Source organism: Mobula hypostoma, chromosome 6, assembly GCF_963921235.1.
Source record: "Mobula hypostoma chromosome 6, sMobHyp1.1, whole genome shotgun sequence".
In the NCBI taxonomy this organism is placed as follows: domain Eukaryota; kingdom Metazoa; phylum Chordata; class Chondrichthyes; order Myliobatiformes; family Myliobatidae; genus Mobula; species Mobula hypostoma.
Window position 1 is genome coordinate 28,502,779 of NC_086102.1, and position 22,661 is coordinate 28,525,439.

The 22,661-nt window shown below is 41.8% G+C and overlaps 1 protein-coding gene across 4 annotated transcripts in view; it reads right to left on the reverse strand.

Annotated features, from left to right (window-relative positions):
* eva1c (eva-1 homolog C (C. elegans)) overlaps nt 1–22,661 on the reverse strand; it is a 127,303-nt gene that overhangs the window by 46,923 nt on the left and 57,719 nt on the right. Inside the window, exon 2 of one of the 4 annotated variants that reach the window (XM_063050480.1) lies at nt 10,822–10,975. The exons of the other annotated variants lie outside the window; for them this stretch is intronic. Coding sequence (XP_062906550.1) covers nt 10,822–10,927 — 106 coding nt within the window. The 5' untranslated portion in view covers nt 10,928–10,975. The remainder of the gene's footprint in view (nt 1–10,821; nt 10,976–22,661) is intronic. 4 annotated transcript variants of the gene reach the window in all.

Here is a 22,661-nt window from a genome sequence, read left to right on the forward strand (position 1 = left end):
TGGAAATCCAAGCAACACACACAAAGTGCTGGAGGAACTCAGCAGGCCAGGCAGCATCTGAGGAAAAGAGTACAGACGACGTTTTGGACTGAAACCCTTCATCAGGTCTCAGCCCCAAAACGTCGACTGTACACTTTCCCATAGGTGCTGCCTGGCCTGCTGAGTTCCTTCAGAATCTAGTGTGTGTAATATGAATAATCTTCCAGTTTCTGTCTGCATCATCTCTGAGGTGTTGTTCCAATGAAAAGTGATACAATTGTTTTGTAGTTGCGATATGCTCACCTAATCACACTTTTAGTAAGCTTTAACCATCCCTTAGTTTCTCCCCCTTCTTGGTATATCGAAAAATGTTATTCTTCATTTCCCTTGTGTTACGAGAATACACATAAAATTAAGATGTTTGCTGGCCTGGGCTAGCATCAGTGGCATCAGCAGTTGGTCTGCCACCTGCCCTCAGGGGAAGGAGAGATAAGGAACAATGGAGCAGCGTCTGGAGATGTGTAATGAAGGGATGTGGGAGGAAGAGCTGTCTGGAGCGACTCCCCCCTTTGAACCCTGAACTGTTTGAAGTGATGGACAGGCGATACCCCAGCAGGGGGATAAAAAGGGACAGGTTCGCTAAGACAGACACACACGCCACCCGAGGTAACGAGACCCTGGAAGCGGTGCGCTTCTCACGAGTGGGTGAGAAGTCCCAGACAACGACAAGGGTGGAAAGGTACGATCAGCGGGAACCCGGTGTGTGTCCGCCCTTGCCTGGGTGCCGGGTTCACTGCAGAGGATCGACCGCATCTGGAGGAGGGGTCACAGTCGGTGACCTCAGGTGACATCACCAAGGACCCGCCCAAAAAAAAAGCTGTTTGTGAGCCATCTCGCTGGTCTGTGAGTGAAGCCGTTCTGAATGATGAGTTGTTCCTATTCTATCTCTCTCTTCCCCCACATTGTCCACCGCCATGGCAACGATTACTGCGAACTGAACCACTAAACTGGACTGAACTTTGAGTCATTTTGAAATTGGTCATTTACCCCTAGACAACGATAGAGCTTGATTGATGCTGTTATCTTAATTCTGTGCACATGTGTGTTTATCATCACTGAACTGTTGCATTTATTATCCTTTCGATTACTGTGTTGCTTGTTTCCTTAATAAAACTTTCTTAGTTCTAGTACTCCAGACTCCAACTGAGTGATCCATTTCTGCTGGTTTGGCAACCCAGTTACGGGGTACGTAACACTTGTTAAATGCAAAATGGCACAATTGACATTCATTTTCCGGAGCTTCGAGGACTTTCTGCTGAAGTTGGTGTGGAATTCCAGAGTAATGTTTATGTGACCTTTCTGGACTCGGCACAAGACTTTCATCAAACTTACTGCAGAAAAATTGCAAATTTGGTGGAAAAACTCTACAAATCTCTCATGGGACAATATACATAAGATATTCTCAAACCAGTAATTTTCTCCTGGCAGTCCTTGTTTGAGCAGATTAAAGATTAGCTATACTTGTCACACGTACATCGAAACAAAGTGAAATGATCGTTGTTTGCATCAAATCAGCAAGAACTGTGCTGGTCAGCCCACAAGTGTCACCATTTTTCCGGCATCTGCATAACATGCCCACAACTCATTAACCCATATTGTACATTTTTGGAGTGTGGGGAAAATTGGAGCACCCAGAGAAAACTCACATGCTCACAAAGAGAACGGACAAACTCAGATTCAGATTTATTTATCACAAGTACAGTGAAATGTGTCATTTGTGTTAACAGGCAACACAACCCAAGGATGCACTGGGGGCAGCCTGCAAGTGTTGCCACACATTCAGGTGCTAACATAGCATGTACACAATGCTTGGCAGAACAACACAGGACATAACAAAATGGAGCATACCAAGCAATAAAACAACAGCAATACAAGCCCTGTTCCTCAGTCCCTCTCACCCATGCACATACTCAGTCCTCTAACACAAGACAGGTCATCTTCGGCCTTCAGCAGACTTGTGGATTTGCAAACACTGGGCACTAACTTCCCCAGCAGACTCACAAAGATTCACAAACTTGGACTCTGGCCATCGGACCTTGACTTCTGGACTTCCAGTCGGTATTTGGGCTTTGATCCTAACCTCCAATCAGTCTTCAGTTTTCAATCTTCATTGTCAGCCCAGGACTCCCAGATAATGACAAGTGAGGACCTGGATAAAGGTCCGAATGCCAGGCCTCAAATGGCAAACTTGCCAATGATGGGACCCCAAAAACCAGGCCTCAAGCTCTGGTCTCGCTGATAATGGGTCCCAGAATATCCTTCCCAGTCCGCCAGCCCAACATCTAACCAAACCCACGCAACTGGCTCCAAACGCAGAATGGGGCTTATCCTCCAATTTCCCCACATCCCTGTCTATAAACCCTAACCTAACCACTAGCTCCCCTCTATGTCCCCAAAACCATCCAAAGGAACGTAACAAAAAACCAAAGAAACATAACTAATCTGAGCCGCGGCAGGAATTGAACGGCAATCTTATAGCTGATGCTGAAAAGCATTGTGACATCTTACGTTACACTGGGTGCATTTAAGGCAGAGGTTGGTAGGTTATTATCAACTCTTAGTCAGGGCGTGAAAGTTTATGTGAAGAAGGCAGGAGAATGGCATTGAGATGGAAATGGACCAGCCATGATGAAATAGTGGAGCAGACTCGATGGGCCAAATAGCCAAATTCTGCTCCTATATCTTATGGTCTTATTTGAAAGAAGCAAAAGGAAAATGAAAAAATAGTAAATAATAATTCCTCAATTATGATGGCAATCATTTAAGTTCAAATGAATCCCTCTATGAAGCCCAAAATGCAACTGCTGATAGTTCTCTACAAGATGAAAAGTTTATATGCTGGTTAATAGATGTATTTACTAGCTCAATATAGAATACTCTCATCATGCATTAGGAATCTGTGGTATTTCATTTCAGATAACAGTCTGTTGCTTTTTCCACTACGGTATCCCTTTCAAAAATATGTTCCATTGCTCTACTACGCTGCTCTTTCATGATTATTTATCTCCACACAAAAATAATATACTGATAAAACCAGAACACAATGAAGACCTAACATTTGTAGTTCCACAAAGTTAAGCAATCTATGGTTGATGATAATCATGAGTATTGCACAGGTTCAAACAAACAATTCTGTTCTGTCTGTTCCGACTGGTAGTACATATTTGCTGAAGCATAAATGATATCACAATAGATTATGATCAAAGGAAGTTAATGTCGGAGGAATCTGAAGAAGCATCTGTTTGCTGTTCTATATGATGTGCATGTAGTGTGGAATAACAAGGCAAATGACAAAATGCATATTGAGTAAAATAAGGGGAACACATCTGAGATGGTTGATAAGGAAAAAGATTGCAACTTCAACATCATCTGTAAGATAAAATCAGTATCTCAGATGCACTCACCTTAAAAGTACAAACAAATTTTTGCTTCTAAAAGGTGTTCTGCAACTGGTAACAGCAAAAGGGATGAAAAGAATGGAAGGCAATATTTAGTCAATGGTTTTGATATAAACAGAACAGTAAAAGCTCAGGCAACACACATCAAAGTTGCTGGTGAACGCAGCAGGCCAGGCGGCATCTCTAGGAAGAGGTACAGTTGACGTTTCAGACCGAGACCCTTTGTCAGGATGAAGGGTCTCGGCCTGAAACGTCGACCGTACCTCTTCCTAGAGATGCTGCCTGGCCTGCTGCGTTCACCAGCAACTTTGTTGTGTGTTGCTTGAATTTCCAGCATCTGCAGAATTCCTCGTGTTTGCGAGTAAAAGCTCAGCTGTGCTTTCTTTCATTATGTATACCTTTTCAGGTCTGGGGTCCTGGTGTATTGTACTACTCCTATACAAGAAGAAGTCACTTAGCAAGCAGCTTGGAAGTGTATAAGAATAAAGAAAAAGAACACAAGCAGAACATTATGGACTAACACTAGGAAGGAAATTTTGCTTAATAACAGTTTTTAAAAAATATCTTATTAATTTGTTGGCAAAGCCAGAATTTATTAGCCATCGTAAATACCCTTGGCTTGATTGTCATTCTGGTGGACGCACTCCTTTTAAGCTGCCTAATATTGTTGGATAGGAGAGGTGTATAATTAAAGCTATTGACAATGAAGAATGCTGTTACGTTTCTATGCAGCTTAGAAGAGAAATCATGATTGCTGTGATATCATTCTTGGTGGTAGAGGTCTAGGATATTAGAGATACTATTAGAGTAGCCTAGACAAATTACTAAGACAAAATAACCTGCAGATGCTGGGGTCAAAGCAACACTCACAACACACTGGAGGAACTCAGCAGGTCGGGCAGCATCCGTGGAAATTATCAGTCAACATTTCAGGCCAGAACCCTTCGTCAGGACTGACGAGGGAAGGGCCAGAGGCCCTATAAAGAAGGTGGGGGGAGGGTGGGAAGGAGAAGGCTGGAAGGTTCCAGGTGGAAAACTAGTAAGGGGTAGGGGAGGTGATAGGCAGGAAAGGTGAAGAAGGAATAGGGGAAAGCACAATGGGTAGTAGAAACTGGGATGGAGGACGGGAGGGGGAGGGTCTTGAATTCTCCAACTTCCGGTAATTCCCTCCCCCTCCCGTCCCCCATCCCAGTTTCACTCCCTCAGCTGCCTATCACCTCCCTCATGGTTCTGCCTCCTTCTACTACCCATTGCGCTTTCCCCTATTCCTTCTTCATCTTTCCTGCCTTTCACCTCCCCCACACCTTTATCTTTTCCCTTACTGGTTTTTCACCTGGAACCTACCAACCTTCTCCTTCCCACCCTCCCCCCACCTTCTTTATAGGGCCTCTGCCCCTTCCCTCTCCAGTCCTGACAAAGTGTACCGGCCCAAAACGTTGATCGTTTCCACGGATGCTGCCCGACCTGCTGAGTTCCTCCAGTGTGTTATGAGTGTTGCTTAGACAAATTACTGCAGTGTATATGTTTTATAGTACAAAATGCACTCATATTGTGCTAATGATGAAGGATTCACATGTTTAGGGTGGTGGATAATGTAGGGATTCCTGTCCTGGATAGCATTGAGCTTTTTTAATATTGTTGCTGGAACTACAGTCATGCATGCAAGAGTGGAGTGTTCCACTTCTGATCTGTATCTGTTAGACTGCTGAAAGAATTTACTGTGTTAAGAGGTGAGTTAACTAGTCTACTCTATAGCTCCTATATTTATGTGGCTAGCCCAACTGAGATTTTGATCGACAGTGACTTCAAAATCTCCTTGAATGCCTATGGAAGGCAATGAGAAATGTCCTTGTTGGAAATACTTACATTATTTGATCTGTCCATTTGAAATAACTAATTTGTTTATGGTATGGCTTACGGTTTATCAACAAAATAACAGATCATATTGTGCAACACACATCAAAGTTGCTGGTGAACGCAGCAGGCCAGGCAGCATCTGTAGGAAGAGGTACAGTCGACGTTTCAGGCCGAGACCCTTCGTCAGGACTAACTGAAGGAAGAGTGAGTAAGGGATTTGAAAGTTGGAGGGGGAGGTGGAGATCCAAAATGATAGGAGAAGACAGGAGGGGGAGGGATGATGCCAAGAGCTGGACAGTTGATTGGCAAAAGGGGATACGAGAGGATCATGGGACAGGAGGTCCGGGAAGAAAGACAAGGTGGGGGGGGGGACCCAGAGGATGGGCAAGAGGTATATTCAGAGGGACAGAGGGAGAAAAAGGAGTGAGAGAAAGAATGTGTGCATAAAAATAAGTAACAGCTGGGGTACGAGGGGGAGGTGGGGCCTTAGCGGAAGTTAGAGAAGTCGATGTTCATGCCATCAGGTTGGAGGCTACCCAGACGGAATATAAGGTGTTGTTCCTCCAACCTGAGTGTGGCTTCATCTTTACAGTAGAGGAGGCCGTGGATAGACATGTCAGAATGGGAATGGGATGTGGAATTAAAATGTGTGGCCACTGGGAGATCCTGCTTTCTCTGGCGGACAGAGCATAGATGTTCAGCAAAGCGGTCTCCCAGTCTGCGTCGGGTCTCGCCAATATATAAAAGGCCACATCGGGAGCACCGGACGCAGTATATCACCCCAGTCAACTCACAGGTGAAGTGTTGCCTCACCTGGAAGGACTGTTTGGGGCCCTGAATGGTGGTAAGGGCGGAAGTTTAAGGGCATGTGTAGCACTTGTTCTGCTTACACGGATAAGTGCCAGGAGGGAGATCAGTGGGGAGGGATGGGGGGGACGAATGGACAAGGGAGTTGTGTAGGGAGTGATCCCAGCGGAATGCAGAGAGGTGGGGGGAGGGAAAGATGTGCTTAGTGGTGGGATCCCGTTAGAGGTGGCGGAAGTTACGGAGAATAATATGTTGGACCCGGAGGCTGGTGGGGTGGTAGGTGAGCAATTTGTGTGCAGTTTTGATCACCTACCGACAGGAAAGATGTCAATAACATTGAAAGAGTACAGAGAAAATCTACAAGGATGTTGAAGGGACTGGAGGAGCTGAGTTATATAGAAAGACTGAAAAGGTTAGAACTTTATTCCCTAAGTTGAATCAGAATCAGAATCAGGTTTATTATCACCGGCATGTGATGTGAAATTTGTTAACTTAGCAGCAGCAGTTCAATGCAGTACATAATCTAGCAAAAAATAAAACATAATAATAAATGAACAAGTAAATCAATTACATATATTGAATAGATTATTTAAAAATTGTGCGAAAACAGAAATACTGTATATTAAAAAATGTGAGGTAGTGTCCAAAGCTGCAAAGTCCATTCAGGAATCGGATGGCAGAGGGGAAGAAGCTGTTCCTGAATCTCTGAGAGTGTGCCTTCAGGCTCCTGTATCTCCTACCTGATGGTAACAGTGAGAAAAGTGCAAGCCCTGGGTGCTGGAGGTCTTTACTGCAGCAGTTTTATGGGAGATTTGATAGAGGTTGGGTGAGACTACAACTAGAGGTCATGGGTTAAAGATGAAAGGTGAAATGTTTAAGGAGAATATGTGGGGAAACTTCTTCATTCAGTGACGGTGTGGAACAAGTTGCTCGTGCAAGTGATGGATGCAATCTCAGTTTCAATGTTTAAGATATGGTATATGAATGGGAGGGAGGTGGTCTGGATGCTGGTCAATGGGTTGAGGCAGATTAAATAATTCAGCATGGACTAGATGGGCTGAAAGGCCTGTTTCTCTGCTGTAGTTTTCTATGACTCTAATAATTGTTTAGCATATTAATTTTATTAAAAATACTTTGTTAAAAGAGATATCAAGAGATTAATTTGAGTTTGCCAGCTGAAAAGTTGGCTATTCCTCTCTCATGAAGCCGTGCTTGCCTCATGGGAAAATGGTTATGATTTATACTGACTGCTCCCACAATGGTAGCAACCGGATTAGTTCTGAGAACACCGTTCTTCAACATGACTTGAATTACTTGCACAAGATTTACTGAAACATATGGTCAAAAGACTGGAACAATACTGTCATTTACACAAGTTGACACTTCTGTCTCTGAACCTATTGCAATAATGAACTTTTATGCACAGCGCAGCAAGACATCAAGGCCAGATGACGTGAATTAAGGTCTCAATAACCCATGCTTAATTTTCTCCGTACACAGACATCCCACCTCTCCTGGAAGTTCCGGGAGTTTCCCCACATATTGATAGCAGCTCCCTGATGCCTGCAAATTATATACAATATCCCGGAAATCGATTTTTTTGAGAGTGAGCAGGAGGGGGGGGGGCGGGGAGAGAGAGAGATAGAGATAGAGAGAATCCTGATTGGTCTCTTTTTGTGCTAAGTAGACCCATCAGTTTTCTCTGTGGACGGGCTTTATAGTCGACCTCTCTCTCTTTCATTGTCCATCAGTTCAGTTTAGTGTCCTGCAGTGCCATGGCAGAGTGTTCCAAAAAAATATATAAAACATACTTCACCCCAGACTACACTAAACTGTACCCCTACCTAATAGGGGTCAAAAATAGTGACAGTGTTGCTCGCCGCACTGTTTGCAAGTGACTTTTCTATTGCCCATGGTGGGTTAAATGACTGTAAAAGACATGTTGAGGTGAGTTCAACAGGTGTCATTTGTTCATTAGCATAGTTAACGTTATTTAAACTAACTGGCTAGCTGTTAAGGAGCTACTCTATTGATGACCTACATGATGAGGCCAAACTCCCGGCAGATTTGCTTAAAGTTGTAATAGAATAAAAAAACGACTCCATGATAATATGCAAACAACAGGAATTCTGCAGATGCTGGAAATTCAAGCAACACACATCAAAGTTGCTGGTGAACGCAGCAGGCCAGGCAGCATCTGTAGGAAACATCGACTGCACCTCTTCATACAGATGCTGCCTGGCTTGCTGCGTTCACCAGCAACTTTGATGTGTGTTGCCTGGACCATGATAATATAATACTGTATAATATAATTGTGAATCTTGTGAATCTGATGCCTTGCAAAATTAACAAATTCATTGACACAGACTGCTATGAGGTTGAGGCTTCTGGCAAAACGCTCAAATCTGCCAAGCAAGCCACATCACAGTACAAGGAAAATTTGCAAAAGAAATAGAAAAGCTATTTGCATTAGCATTTAGCTATTAGCATTGAGACTGCCAACAAAATACTCAACAAAGAATATGTGTGTGTGTGTGTGTGTGTGTGTAAATAGCTTCAATATGTGATCAAATAAATTGTTGTGTTCTTTCATAATCAAATGTCCTGTATACATACACCCTTGGAGGTCAACCGGGGTGGCGGGGGGGAATATGTGGTTGTGGGGGGTGGGGTGGTGGTGCTACCTCCCTGATATGAGTTTTTGCAGGGTGGGATGTCTGCATACATTACCTTCATATGAGACATTATTAATGGCAGTAAATGGTAAACACTTACTTTCAAATCTTTAATATGGAATATTTCATAAATATAATCTTTAATCATAGACAACAATGTAATTTGTTAGTTAACATTTTCAGAATGTATGTGCCATAAAATTGAGCTGAAGAAATTGATAAATCTTGTGACAAGTCAATTTAGGCTTTATTACAGTGATGTGATGTCGAATGCTGATTGAACTATGATACAGGTCTTAAGCTAAAAGTCCTGTTCCCTAAATATTAGACATTTCTGGAAGTTCAGCAAATTAGAATGTCTCTGACTTTGCTGCATCATTTAGAGCAGGGGGTACTCAACCTTTCTTTGCCATGGACCCCTACCATTAATCGAGGGGTCCGAGGACCCCAGCTTGTGAACCTCTGATTTAGAGTGATGTGCCAGTTCAGATGCAAGTCAACCTGACCTAAAGTATCTAACCTACTTTGGAAAACGATAGTAGAAGAATATTTGTTAAGAATTAATTTTACTTAACTTTCTTTTTTTACATGACCAAAATCAGGGAAAATTTGAAATCCAACAAGCCCAAGGATACTTTTGATTTGGATACCATATCTGTAGAAAACTATTTCTGGTTTGAAATAAAACAAATCAAACAAAACTTGTTGGTTCAAGGGCCCATTTGTCGCAACCAGTTATAAACTTGTCGCTGCACATGTAATCAGAGCGATTTATGAAACTGAAGAAATGCGATTCCAGCTGTCAGCATACTCAAGAAGAATGAAGAAAGGACTTGTATTCTGGATAAGTCAACACGCGTTGTTTCAATTGTAATTTAAGAAAATGCAAACATAAAGAGTAGCTTATTTGCTCCACAAGCACGTTCAGTCATTCAATGATCACATCTGAATATTTACATCAACTATTTTCTTGTCCTACTTCCATGCCCTTTGATTTCCCAAGTACCCACATATCTTGCAGTCTCAGTCTTGGATATACTGTGGTAGTATTTTTCAAAGGTTCACCAGCCATGAAGTGAAGAGATGGTATTTTGTATTTTCATATTTAAAATATTCATATTCATATTAGGAGTTAGGAAGACAAATGGCATGTAGCCTTTGTTGCAAGTGGTTTTCATGGAGCCAAACCTTAAAGGTCCGTAGTCAGACTCCACCTGGAGTATGTCTGCACACTTGGTCTTCTTCTCCGAGGAAGGATTCTTGCCATGGACAGAGCACATTGTAGGTTTACTAAACTGATTAAAAGATGGCAGGACTAATATACGCAGAGATGTTGTGCTGTTTAGGTCTATGTTCACAGGACTGGAGAAGATTGAGAAGGTATCTCATAAAAATCTATAAAATTCTAACAGGCCTATATAGACTAGATACAAGGAGGCTGTTTGCCATGGCTTGGGAGGTTGAAATCAGGTATCACAGGATGCAAGCGTTACCATTTGGAATGGAGATCAGAAGAAATTTTGTCACCAAGTTGGTGAATCGGTGTAACTTTCTACACAGAAGACAGTGGATGCCAAGTCATTGCTCTGAGGCCAATGTGCAAAACACAACACCAAGAGTCACACACAGTAGAAAGCACATATGGCACATATAAAATAGCAAGCTCATAAGATATCAGTAAAATACGGTCACACAAAAATTAATATACTCCAAGGCCCTCAATCCATGAATGTTGTAGCAGTCTGCAGTTGAACACAATACAGTTTGTCTTCTGCCAAGTGAACAACAGGGGGCAGCACCAACTTCAACTTGGATGCCACACCATGCTACCTCCAGTGAAGTGCACCAACTTTGACACCTCTCTCCCGGGCAGCTGTAAACAGGAGCCACCATGGCTTGAGGCCTAGTCGAGGCCACACAACTCCCCCACCGTACACCACTGTCGTCCATCAATTAATTAGTGAATCGGACGTGCAGCATTTCGCATTAACAATGTCTAACAGGGTCTTGCAATCGCAGGAAAAGCGACTAAGACGATCACTTACTGTAGATTGCACACCGCCTTTGAGTACTGACTCCTCTGATTGCAGACAGCCGGACGATCCACACCAAGTCCATCTCCTTCGGCTTCTCTGCCAATGAGAAACTCATTGATGGTGTAGACCTGCAGTACCTTAAGTTCCTAATGTCCAGCAGGAGCTTGCGATCATAAAAATATATATTTTCAAGTATTTTTATTAATGATTTCAAGATATCGGATAAAATATTTATATTACATTTGATTGAACATTGAAATTTCCCATCATCTTTACTCAGAGTGGTAGCTGTGTGGAGCGTGCTTCCAGCAGAAGTGGTTGAGGCAGGTTCGATGTTGTCGTTTAAAGTTAAATTGGATAGATAAATGGACAGGAAAGGAATGGAGGGTTATGGGCCGAGTGCAGGTCAGTGGGACTAGGTGAGAGTAAGAGTTCAGCACGGACTAGAAGGGCTGAAATGGCCTGTTTCCGTGCTGTAATTATTACATGGTTATATCAATAGTGTTAAATTGGTCTGTTGTTTTGAATATGTTAACTGTTATTCTGCTCATAAGATTAACTTTATGTGTTACGTGTACATCGAAACATGCGGTGAAATATATCGATTGTCTGAAATGTTATCAGGCATCCTGCCGGTGTCACCATGTTTCCAGTGCCAATATAGCATGCCCACAACTTACTGACCCTAACAGTGTGCCTTTGGAGTGTGGGAGGAAACTACAGCGACCAGAGGAAGCCCTCACGGTCACTGGAAGAATGTGAAAACTCCCTTCAGGAACTGAAATAGCTGCATAAATGGTCCTACTATCAGAGTCCCTGTACTTAGGACATCACTGCTGTCACATTGACTTTGCTCCACTAAATTTACAAAATCGAAAGCTGGGAGCTGAAGAGCAGGAAATGGTAGAACTCGGTCTGGGACCCAAAAAGGACTAGTGAGCAAGATCAAATATGCTCAGCACTTGTAGCTGAGATTATAGTAAATGGTCGGGGGAGGGGTCATCGCGTCTGACAATAAGCCAACAGCCGCATCAATATCTGTTGGAACATGAAAGAGCAAAGGAAGGGAGAATATCCATCAGCCAAGGTGACCTTCAAACACAACCAGCGGTTCGGAAATTAAAGAGAGTTAAAATATCATTGAAGAGGCTGTGGCATGAACGTACACACAGCACGCCAGGGACAGCCTGAGGCAATAGTGATAGTCAAATCCAGGTTTAATGGTAAATATTTTAAGAAAAATAAAAAAAGAAATAAAACTATATTTTGAAATGCAGTCAATTTGTTTTCAGAGTGCTGAAAATCCCTGTAATCAAATCAGTGGAAACTGTTAAAAGCCAAGCTAGAAAATACCAGGTACCCAAAAAAGAAAATTTAGCTTAAAAAGTTAAAAGCAGAACTCACTTGAACAAAAATAAAATGATTGACAATTCTCTAAACAGAAAGCACTCCCTAACAATACTGCTCAGGGCACTGTAAAGCAGTATTATTCACTTACAGCATGGCTCTATTATAAATGTGGATACAGGAATTTATAGTAAAAAGGAACACTGACACTGCAACTGTGACAGCAGGGAGTCAAATGGCACAGACAGGAAATCTGTACAGACACAGATATTCAATATATAACATGCATATTACAAATTTCCGTTCTCATGCAGAAAAGCACAAAGGAAATTGGTGCAAAATTACAACTTTTTATATTATTAGAGTCACTATGTCAGAACTGCATTTTTCTGGAACTGGCCCTATCTACCATACCCATAAATGCTAATACCACTTGTCTGCATTAATTCAATAAACCTCTATGCCTTTCTCAATCAAATACATGGTCATTTAAATATTGTTACTGGTCCTGTCTCTACCACCTCCTCCGGAAGTTCATTGCAGATACTACCTACTCGTTTTCTAAAGATGAAACTCGTTCAAACACCCTCCCTTTCATTTTAAGTCTATGCCTTCTAGGTTTTTCACACCACTGCCAGGGGGTTATTTATGCTTCTCACAATTTAACTTACTTTGATCATGTCACCTCTCAGCCTCCTTCGCTCTGGGCTAAACAGACCCAGCCTATCCACTCTCCTTATAACACAAACCCTTCTATGCAGCTGACATCCTTGAGAAACGTTTTCTGTACAGTTTATAAACCATAGAAACCATAGAAAAACTACAGCACAGAAACAGGCCTTTTGGCCATTCTTGGCTGTGCCGAACCATTTTCTGCCTAGTCCCACTGACCTGCACACGGACCATATCCCTCCATACACCTCCCATCCATGTATCTGTCCAATTTAGTCTTAAATATTAAAAAAGAACCCGCATTTACCACCTCATCTGGCAGCTCATTCCACACTCCCACTACTCTCTGTGTGAAGAAGCCCCCCCCTAATGTTCCCTTCAAACTTTTCACCCTTCACCCTTAACCCATGTCCTCTGGTTTTTTTCTCCCCTTGCCTAGTGGAAAAAGCCTGCTTGCATTCACTCTATCTATACCCATCATAATTTTATATACCTCTATCAAGTCTCCCCTCATTCTTCTACACTCCAGGGAATAAAGTCCTAACCTACTCAACCTTTCTCTGTAACTGAGTTTTTCAAGTCCCGGCAACATCCTTGTAAACCTTCTCTTCACTCTTTCAACCTTATTTATATCCTTCCTGTAATTTGGTGACCAAAATGGAACACAATACTCCAGATTCGGCCTCACCAATGCCTTATACAACCTCATCATAACATTCCAGCTCTTATACTCAATACTTTGATTAATAAAGGCCAATGTACCAAAAGCTCTCTTTACGACCCTATCTAACTGTGACGACACTTTTAGGGAATTTTGTATCTGTATTCCCAGATCCCTCTGTTCTACTGCACTCCTCAGTTTACCATTTACCCTGTATGTTCTACTTTGGTTTGTCCTTCCAAAGTGCAATACCTCACACTTGTCTGTATTAAACTCCATCTGCCATTTTTCAGCCCATTTTTCCAGCTGGTCCAAGTCCCTCTGCAGGCTCTGAAAACCTTCCTCACTGTCCACTACACCTCCAATCTTTGTATCATCAGCAAATTTGCTGATCCAATTTACCACATTATCATCCAGATCATTGATATAGATGACAAATAACAATGGACCCAGCACTGATCCCTGTGGCACACCACTAGTCACAGGCCTCCACTCTGAGAAGCAATCCTCTACTACCACTCTTCGGCTTCTTCCATTGAGCCAATGTCTAATCCAATTTACCACCTCTCCATGTATACCTAGCAACTGAATTGTCCTAAATAACCTTCCATGCGGGACCTTGTCAAAGGCCTTACTGAAGTCCATGGAGACAACATCCACTGCCTTCCCTTCATCCACTTTCCTGGTAATCTCCTCGAAAAACTCCAATAGACTGTTCAAACATGATCTACCACGCACAAAGCCATATTGACTCTCCCTAATAAGTCCCTGTCTATCCAAATGCTTGTAGATTCTGTCTCTTAGTGCTCCTTCCAATAACTTACCCACTACCGACATCAAACTTACCGGCCTATAATTTCCCAGATTACTTTTCATCTTTTTTAAACAACGGAACAACATGGGCCATTCTCCAATCCTCTGGCCCCTCACCCGTAGACACTGACATTTTAAATATTTCTGCCAGGGCCCCTGCAATTTCAACACTGGTCTTCTTCAAGGTCCGAGGGAATACCCTGTCAGGTCCTGGGGATTTATCCACTTTAATTTGCCTCAAGATAGCAAGCACCTCCTCCTTTTCAATCTGTACAGTTTCCACTACTTGTTTCCCTTAATTCCATAGATTTCATGCCAGTTTCCTTAGTAAATACAGATGCAAAAATCCCATTTAAGATCGCCCCCATTTCTTTTGGTTCCGCACATAGCCGACCACTCTGATCTTCAAGAGGACCAATCTTATCCCTTACAATCCTTTTGCTCTCAATATACCTGTAAAAACTCTTTGGATTATCCTTCACTTTGACTGCCAAGGCAACCTCATGTCTTCTTTTAGCCCTCCTGATTTCCTTTTTAAGTATTTTCTTGCACTTTTTATACTCCTCAAGCACCTTATTTACTCCCTGTTTCCTATACATGTCATACAACTCTCTCTTCTTCTTTATCAGAGTTGCAATATCCCTTGAAAACCAAGGTTCCTTATTACTATTCACTTTGCCTTTAATCCAGACAGGAACGTACAAGCTCTGCACTCTCAAAATTTCCCCTTTGAAGGCTTCCCACTTACCGATCACATCCTTGCCAGAGAACAACCTGTCCCAATCCACACTTTTTAGATCCTTTCTTATTTCTTCAAATTTGGCCTCCTTCCAGTTCAGAACCTCAACCCTGGGACCAGATCTATCTTCATCCATGATCAAGTTGAAACTAATGGTGTTATGATCACTGGAACCAAAGTGCTCCCCTACACACACTTCCGTCACTTGTTCTAACTCGTTTCCTAATAGGAGATCTAATATCGCATCCCCTCTAGTTGGTACCTCTATATATTGATTTAGAAAACTTTCCTGAACACATTTTACAAACTCTAACCCATCTAGACCCCTAACAATATGGGAGTCCCAATCAATATGTGGAAAATTAAAATCCCCTACCACCACAACTTTATGTTTCCTGCAGTTGCCTGCTATCTCTCTGCAGATTTGCTCTTCCAAGTCTCGTTGACTATTGGGTGGTCTGTAATACAATCCCACTAATGTGGCCATACCTTTCCTGTTTCTCAGCTCCACCCATAAGGACTCAGTAGACAAGCCCTCTAATCTGTCCTGCCTGAGCACTGCTGTAACATTTTCCCTGACAAGCAATGCTACCCCCCCCCCCCGCCTTTCATTCCTCTGTCTCTATCACATCTGAAACATTGGAACCCTGGAATATTAAGCTGCCAGTTCTGCCCCTCCTGTACCAAGTTTCACTAATTGCTATAACGTCATAATTCCACGTGTCAGTCCACGCCCTCAACTCGTCTGCCTTCCCCGCAATACTCCTAGCATTGAAATATATACACCTCAGAAGATTTTTACCACCACTCACAACCTTTCTATTTGCGGCTTTGCTTGAACTTTTAACATCATTTATTTTCACCCCAGCCCCACTGTCAGCTCTGGCGCTCTGGTTCCCATCCCCCTGCAAATCTAGTTTAAAGCCTCCCCAACAGCACTAACAAACCTCTCTGAAAGGATATTGGTCCCTTTGTAGTTCAAGTGTAACCCGTCTCACTTGTACAGGTCCCACCTGCCCCAGAAGAGGTCCCAATGATCCTGTAATCTGAAACCCTGCCCCCTACACCAGTTCCTCAGCCACTTGTTCATCTTCCAGAGCATCCTATTCTTACCCTCACTGGCACGTAGCACAGGTAGCAATCTTGTGTAGTTTAATCATATCATCCTGTATTGCGGTAAACAGCACTGCAGTGAGTACACCAAGTGCAGTCTAACCAACATTTTGTGCATCAATAACAGGATGTCCCAACACTTCTACTCAATGCTTCCGCTGATGAAGACAAACATGCTTATGCTTTCTCCAACACCCTGTGTTGTTACTTTCAGGAAACTACACATACTTGTATTCCCCCCCAAGGTCTTTCTGTTTAACAACACTTGGGAACACTGCACCAGCTTTCCCTCGCTCACAATTATTCGGGAAACTACCTTCAAACGTCCCTGCTCTAATCACCTCTCCTCCCAACCCCATGAAGCACAGCAGCTCCAATACTGGCATCAGCTTGCAATTATAACAACCAAAATATATGTAATCAGTTTACAACATAAAATACAAGTACCAAATTATACAACGATTTAGTAGAATACAGTGGATTCTGGTTAATTGGCCAAGAGTTAATCAGGGTACTGTTTATTTTGGACAACTCTTAAAGAACAAAACCTAACTCAAGAATATAACCAGGATTCCCTTTGCTTATTTGGGACAATATGCCACTTAATTAGGATAAGAGACTATTGCCAGTTTCTAATTAGCGTCAGTCACGCACATTTGCATGGCTGTTAGGCAATACACTCTGCTTAGAGCGATCAGTTTTTAAATAGTGTCAGTTGTATGTGTTTGGTATTCAAAAAACAGTGATTTTTGTCACTGATAGTTGGAGAGAAAGGAGCAGTAAGACAATTCAGAAATCTGCTCACTGCAGTTTTAAGTACTTCTGGCTTGGAGATGTCAGAAACAGCTGGGAGTGAAATGAAACAATTTTTCTACTTCAATAAGTTGGGAATTATGAACGTATTGACAATCATCTTGAATGTTACAATGATAATGAAGATTTGGAGGATGCAATCATCGAAAGCATTATATGAAGGCAGTCCATTATCATCAAGGTGTCTGCACTGAGTTTGTTCATTTACAGTCAGTCAAAAAACATGGTGTTATATTTTGTAACTTTAGAACATTAGATTAGATTATGAAAACACACAGTCCTCTTTTATTGTCATTTAGTAATGCAAGCATTAAGAAATGATACAATATTTCCTCCGGTGTGATATCACAAAACGCAGGACAGACCAAGACTGAAAAAACTAACAAAACCACATTAATTATAACATATAGTTACAACAGTGCAACAATACCATAACTTGAGGAAGAAGTCCATGAGCACAGTAAAAAGTTCAAAGTCTCTCAAATGTCCCATATCTTACGCAGACGGGAGAAGGAAGAAAAACTCTCCCTGCCATGCCCAAACACAGTCTGACTCTGAGTCATCCAAAAACTTCGAGCCTCCGATCAGCTCTCCAACACCGAGTACTGAGCACCATCTCTGTCTGAACGATTCAACCTCAGTCGCCAAAAGCAGGCAAAACCAGGGATTTTAAGGCCTTCCCTCCGGAAGATTCCCGACTGCGCAGTAACAACAGCAGCGAACTAGTGTTTCAGAAATTTCTCCAGATGTTTCCCTGTGCTTTCATGGCTGTCTCCATCAAATCAGAATTGTCCACTAATTCATTAACATCAAACTAATTCAAAGGAAGACTTTGCTGTGGAGCATTTCTTACTCTTGTGGGGTAATGTCCTTTAGCCTTGGGGTATCCACCATTGAACACAGAACATAAAACAAAGAAATCTACAGCACATTACAGGCCCTTCAGCCCACAATGTTGTGCCGACCATGTAAACTACTCTAGAAACTGCCTAGTATTACCCTAACACGTAGCCCTCCATTTTTCTAAACTCCTTGTACCTATCTAAGAGTCTCTTAAAAGACCCTACTGTATCCGCCTCCACCACTGTTGCTAGCAGTATATTCCACACCCCCACCACTCTCTGTGTAAAAAAAAACTTACCTCTGACATCCCCCCCTTGTACCTACTTCCAAGCACCTGAAAACTATGCCCCCTCGTGTTAGCCACTTCAGCCGTGGGAAAGCCTCTGGCTATCCACACGATCAATGCCTCTCATCATCTTATACACCTCTATCAGGTCACCTCTCATCCTCCGTCGCTCCAAGTAGAAAAGACCAAGTTCATTCTACCTATTCTCATAAGACATGCTCTCCAATCCAGGCAACATCCTTGTAAATCTCCTCTGCACTCTCCTGTAGTGAGGTGACCAGAACTGAATACTGTACTCCAGGTGGGGTCTAACTAAGGTCTTATATAGCTGTAATATTACCTCATGGCTCTTGAACTTAATCGCATGGTTGATGAATGCCAACACACCATACGCCTTCTTAACAACACCGTCAACCTGTGCAGCAGTTTTGAGTGTCTTATGGACACAGACCCCAAGATCTTGCTGATCCTCCACAGGGCAAGGGTCTTGCCATTAACATTATATTCTGTCTTCAAATTTGACCTACCAGAATGAACCTCTTCACATTTATCTGGGTTGAAGTCCATCTACCATTTCTCATCCCAGTTCTGCATCCTATTGTTGTCACGCTGTAACATATGACAACACTCCAGACTATCCAACAACAACTTTCGAGTCAAAATTCATTGCTTGAATTTTCTCAGCAGACTTGTTTAATCCTTGTGTGTTAATTGTGTGACTACAGTAAGTGATGCTTGGTTTAAAGAACCCATACATTATGTTATGCTCTGAGCCCATAATCTAATCTTTTTAACACTGTTTTGAGGCTTTGGAGATGTTCCTTGTTATCTTTACTGGTAACAATAATGTCATTCAGGTAATACTGATGCCTGGGCAGCCTTGCAACACCTAGTAAATTGCTTTCTTTCTTTTTGGCGTGTGCGTGCGTGTGTGTGCGATGTTGGCGGGACGATGTCTTGTTCATGCCTTTACAAGGCGCGGAGCGAGAGAGAGACCGTGTGGTGCCCCACCCCTCACACAGACATTTTGCAGTACTTTTCTCTTTTATTTTACAAGGTCGAGTTGCGATCTCGACACTCAACCCAGCACGGATGGAAAGCGTACTCGGGAGCAGCCCCGACTACTTGCACTAATTTTTTTTTAAACTCAACCATCTGCACATGTTGGGCCACGTATTTAACTCAGCGTTCCTTGCTGTTTTTTTTCTTGTTCAAGTGTCTCGCTTGAACAGGTCCGTAGCCATGTTCTGTTCGCTTTAAAATTACCTCACAGCCAATGATATGTTTTGTTTCAAAACATTAACCTACTTCAAAGGAAGACACAGGAGTCTGAAATGTGGGTCTAACCGAGTTTACTTTAGGTAAGGTGCGCACGTATCACGTGGTAGTTTTCTCCAAGCTCCTCATCAATTATGTGCTTTCTCACTGCAAGGAAATCAGGTATCATCAGCTCTCAAGGGAACAACATATGTAATGTCAACTTCAGTCAGGACTGTGGAGAAATGCCACTGAATTAACTCTGTGCTAAAATCATAATATATATTTAGTTTGCTTTAATGCAATTAATGTGATTTTTGAGCTGAGCTTTATTTGGACTTGGAAAACAACAGCAAGCTTGATTTATATTTCAAAATTTAGTTGCATTTTCCCACTTTGTTGCCTAGTATTTGAAAACCTTACCTCATTTCTCTTCTATGTAATCATGGTCATGCTTTATTAAGTTCTAGATTTGTGAACATCATTCACAGGCAGACTCTGTGTACCCAAATCCTTTCAGTTACTTGAATGATTTCTTGAGGAAATTGCGATCACAAGAACGATATAGACAGGTGGGCTTTCCATAATTCTATGCAATAATAGCAGTCTTAAATAGAGCATAAAATCATAGTGGACTGTCTGCTAACTGAAAGTGTACAGGCATTCCAAGTGTATAAAGAAACTTGGCTAATATAAGAATAGTTGTACTTCAAAACACATTAAATTCGTGTAATATTGTTTCAACTAGACACAAACTTAAGTATTATGGTATCTTGATCGTGGGAAAGAGAAAAATGTGCCAAAGAAATAAGTAGATACTAAAAATAGAGTACTTCCATAAATTCTTACTGAATGTCTCTTTCTCTTAATGTGTTTTCTTCTTCTCATGTACTTTAAGTTGCAGTTACAGTGCTTATAAAAGTTTTCATGTTTTATTGTTTTACAACATTGAGTCACAGTGGATTTAATTTGGCTTTTTCTGACACTAATCAACTGAAAAAGACTCTTTTGCGTCAAAGTGATCTAAATTAGTTACAAATATAAAACACAAAATAATTGATTGCATAAATATTCATCTACTAAATAAAGAATTTAGTAGATGCATCTTTGGTAGCAATTACAGCCTTGAGTCTGTGTGGATAGGTCTCTATAAGCTCTACACATCTGGACACTATAATTTTCCCCATTCTACTTTACAAAACTGCTCAAGCTCTGTCAGATTGCATGGGGATCATGAGTGAACAGCCCCTTTCAAGTCTAGCTACAAATTCTCAATTGGATTGAGGTCTGGACTCTGACTTGGCCACTCCAGGACATTAACTTTTGTTGTTTTTAAGCCATTCCTGTGTAGCTTTGGCTTTATGCTTGGGTTATTTTCTTGCTGGAAAACAAATCCTCTCCCAAGTTGCAGTTCTCTCGCAGACTGCATCAGGTTTTTCTCCAGGATTTCCCTGTATTTTGCTGCATTCATTTTACTGTCTGCCTTCATAAGGCTTCCAGGACCTGCTGCAGTGAAGCATCCCCACAGCATGATGCAGCCACCACCATGCTTCATGATAGGGATGGTGTGTTTTTGATGATGTGCGGTGTTTGGCTTACACCAAACCAAGCGTTTAGTCTGGTGGCCAAAAAGCTTAATTTTGGTTTCATCAGACCATAGAACATTCTTCCAGCTGTCTTTGGAGATTCCCACATGCCTTCTGGCAACTCTAGCTGAGATTTCATGTCAGTTTTTCTCTACAGTGGCTGTCTCTTTGTCAATCTCCCATAAAGCTGCGACTGGTGAAGCATCCAGGCGACAGTTGTTGTATGAGCAGTCTCTCCCACCTCAGTCACTGGAGCTTGTGAATCCTCTCGATTTGTCATACATCTCTTGGTGGCCTCCCTCACGAGTCGCCTTCTTGCACGGTCACTCAGTTTTTGAGAACAGCCTGCTCTAGGCAGATGTGCATCTGTGCCATATTCTTTCCATTTCTTAATGATTGACTTATCTACTGTATACTCCAAGGGATATTCAGTGACTTGGAAATTTCCTTGTATCCATCTCCTGACTTGTGCTTTTCAATAAGCTTTTCGTGGAGTTGCTTAGAGTGTTCTTTTGTCTTCATGGTGTGGTTTTGCCAGGACATTTACTCATCAGCATTTCAAACTTTCAAATACAGGTGTACTTTTACTACAATGAATTGAAACACCTTGACTGCACAGGGTGATTGCCATGTAACTAGTTATGTGACTTCTGAAACCAACTGACTGCACCAGTGATGATTTGGGTGGAGAATACTTATGCAATCAATTATTTTGTGTTTTATGTCTGTAATTAATTTAGACTACTTTGTAGAGATCTGTTTTCACCTTGACACAAAATAGTCTTTTTCTGTTGATCAGTGTCAAAAAAAGCTGAATTAAATCTACTCTGATTCAACGTTGTAAAACAAAAAAAACATGAAAACTTCCAAGGGGAGGTGAATACGTTTTATAGGCAATCGAAATGTTTTGTAAATATTAGGTAACTAATTGCCAAAACATATCTACTCTTAACTATTGTAGTTTGCTGTTTCAGATAACATTATCTGAAGTCAGTCAATATAAGGCAACAATGACAAATAAAAAAACACATGCAAATTCTTATGGATTATGACAGACAGCTTTACAAATGTGGCATTGACAAAATAAAGACTGGATTTTGTTTTAAAAATGGCTTAATGGTCATGTATTTTAAAGGATGCTTATTGGACACTCTTGATCCAATCATATTTTATACAGTTGCTAGCTCAGGTAGGCCTCCATTAATTTAATGGCTTACCCATTCTACCCTAAGCACGGTTCCACTCTCCACTCATAGTATAGACCCTATCACTTTATCTCCCCAACCACTGATCTCTTGACAAAATACCAAAAACTAGAACCTCATCTGTTCCCCATCCATCACATATTTGATCTTCTCTGAATCCATCTCCTAACTGCTATTTGTACTCATCACCTATCTCTCTGACCTTTGATTTAAACCTGCTTTTTCCTCCCTCATCACTCCAGCCTTTGTCCCGAACCTTGAAAGGAGGACTGCAATTCGCACTGTCAATTCTGTTGTTCATCTGTATTGCCAATTCACCAATGTCCAATACCTTGGGCCTTTACACTACTTCCCACTGCCAGGTGAAGATAAATTCTCCCTGAAAGTGGCAACACAGTTAGATATTGTGGTGAAGAAAAAATATAGTTTGAGGAGATTTGGTATGTCACCAAAGACTCTAGAAGATGTCTACAGATGCACCATAGAGAGCACTCTAGCTGCTTACTTCACCGTC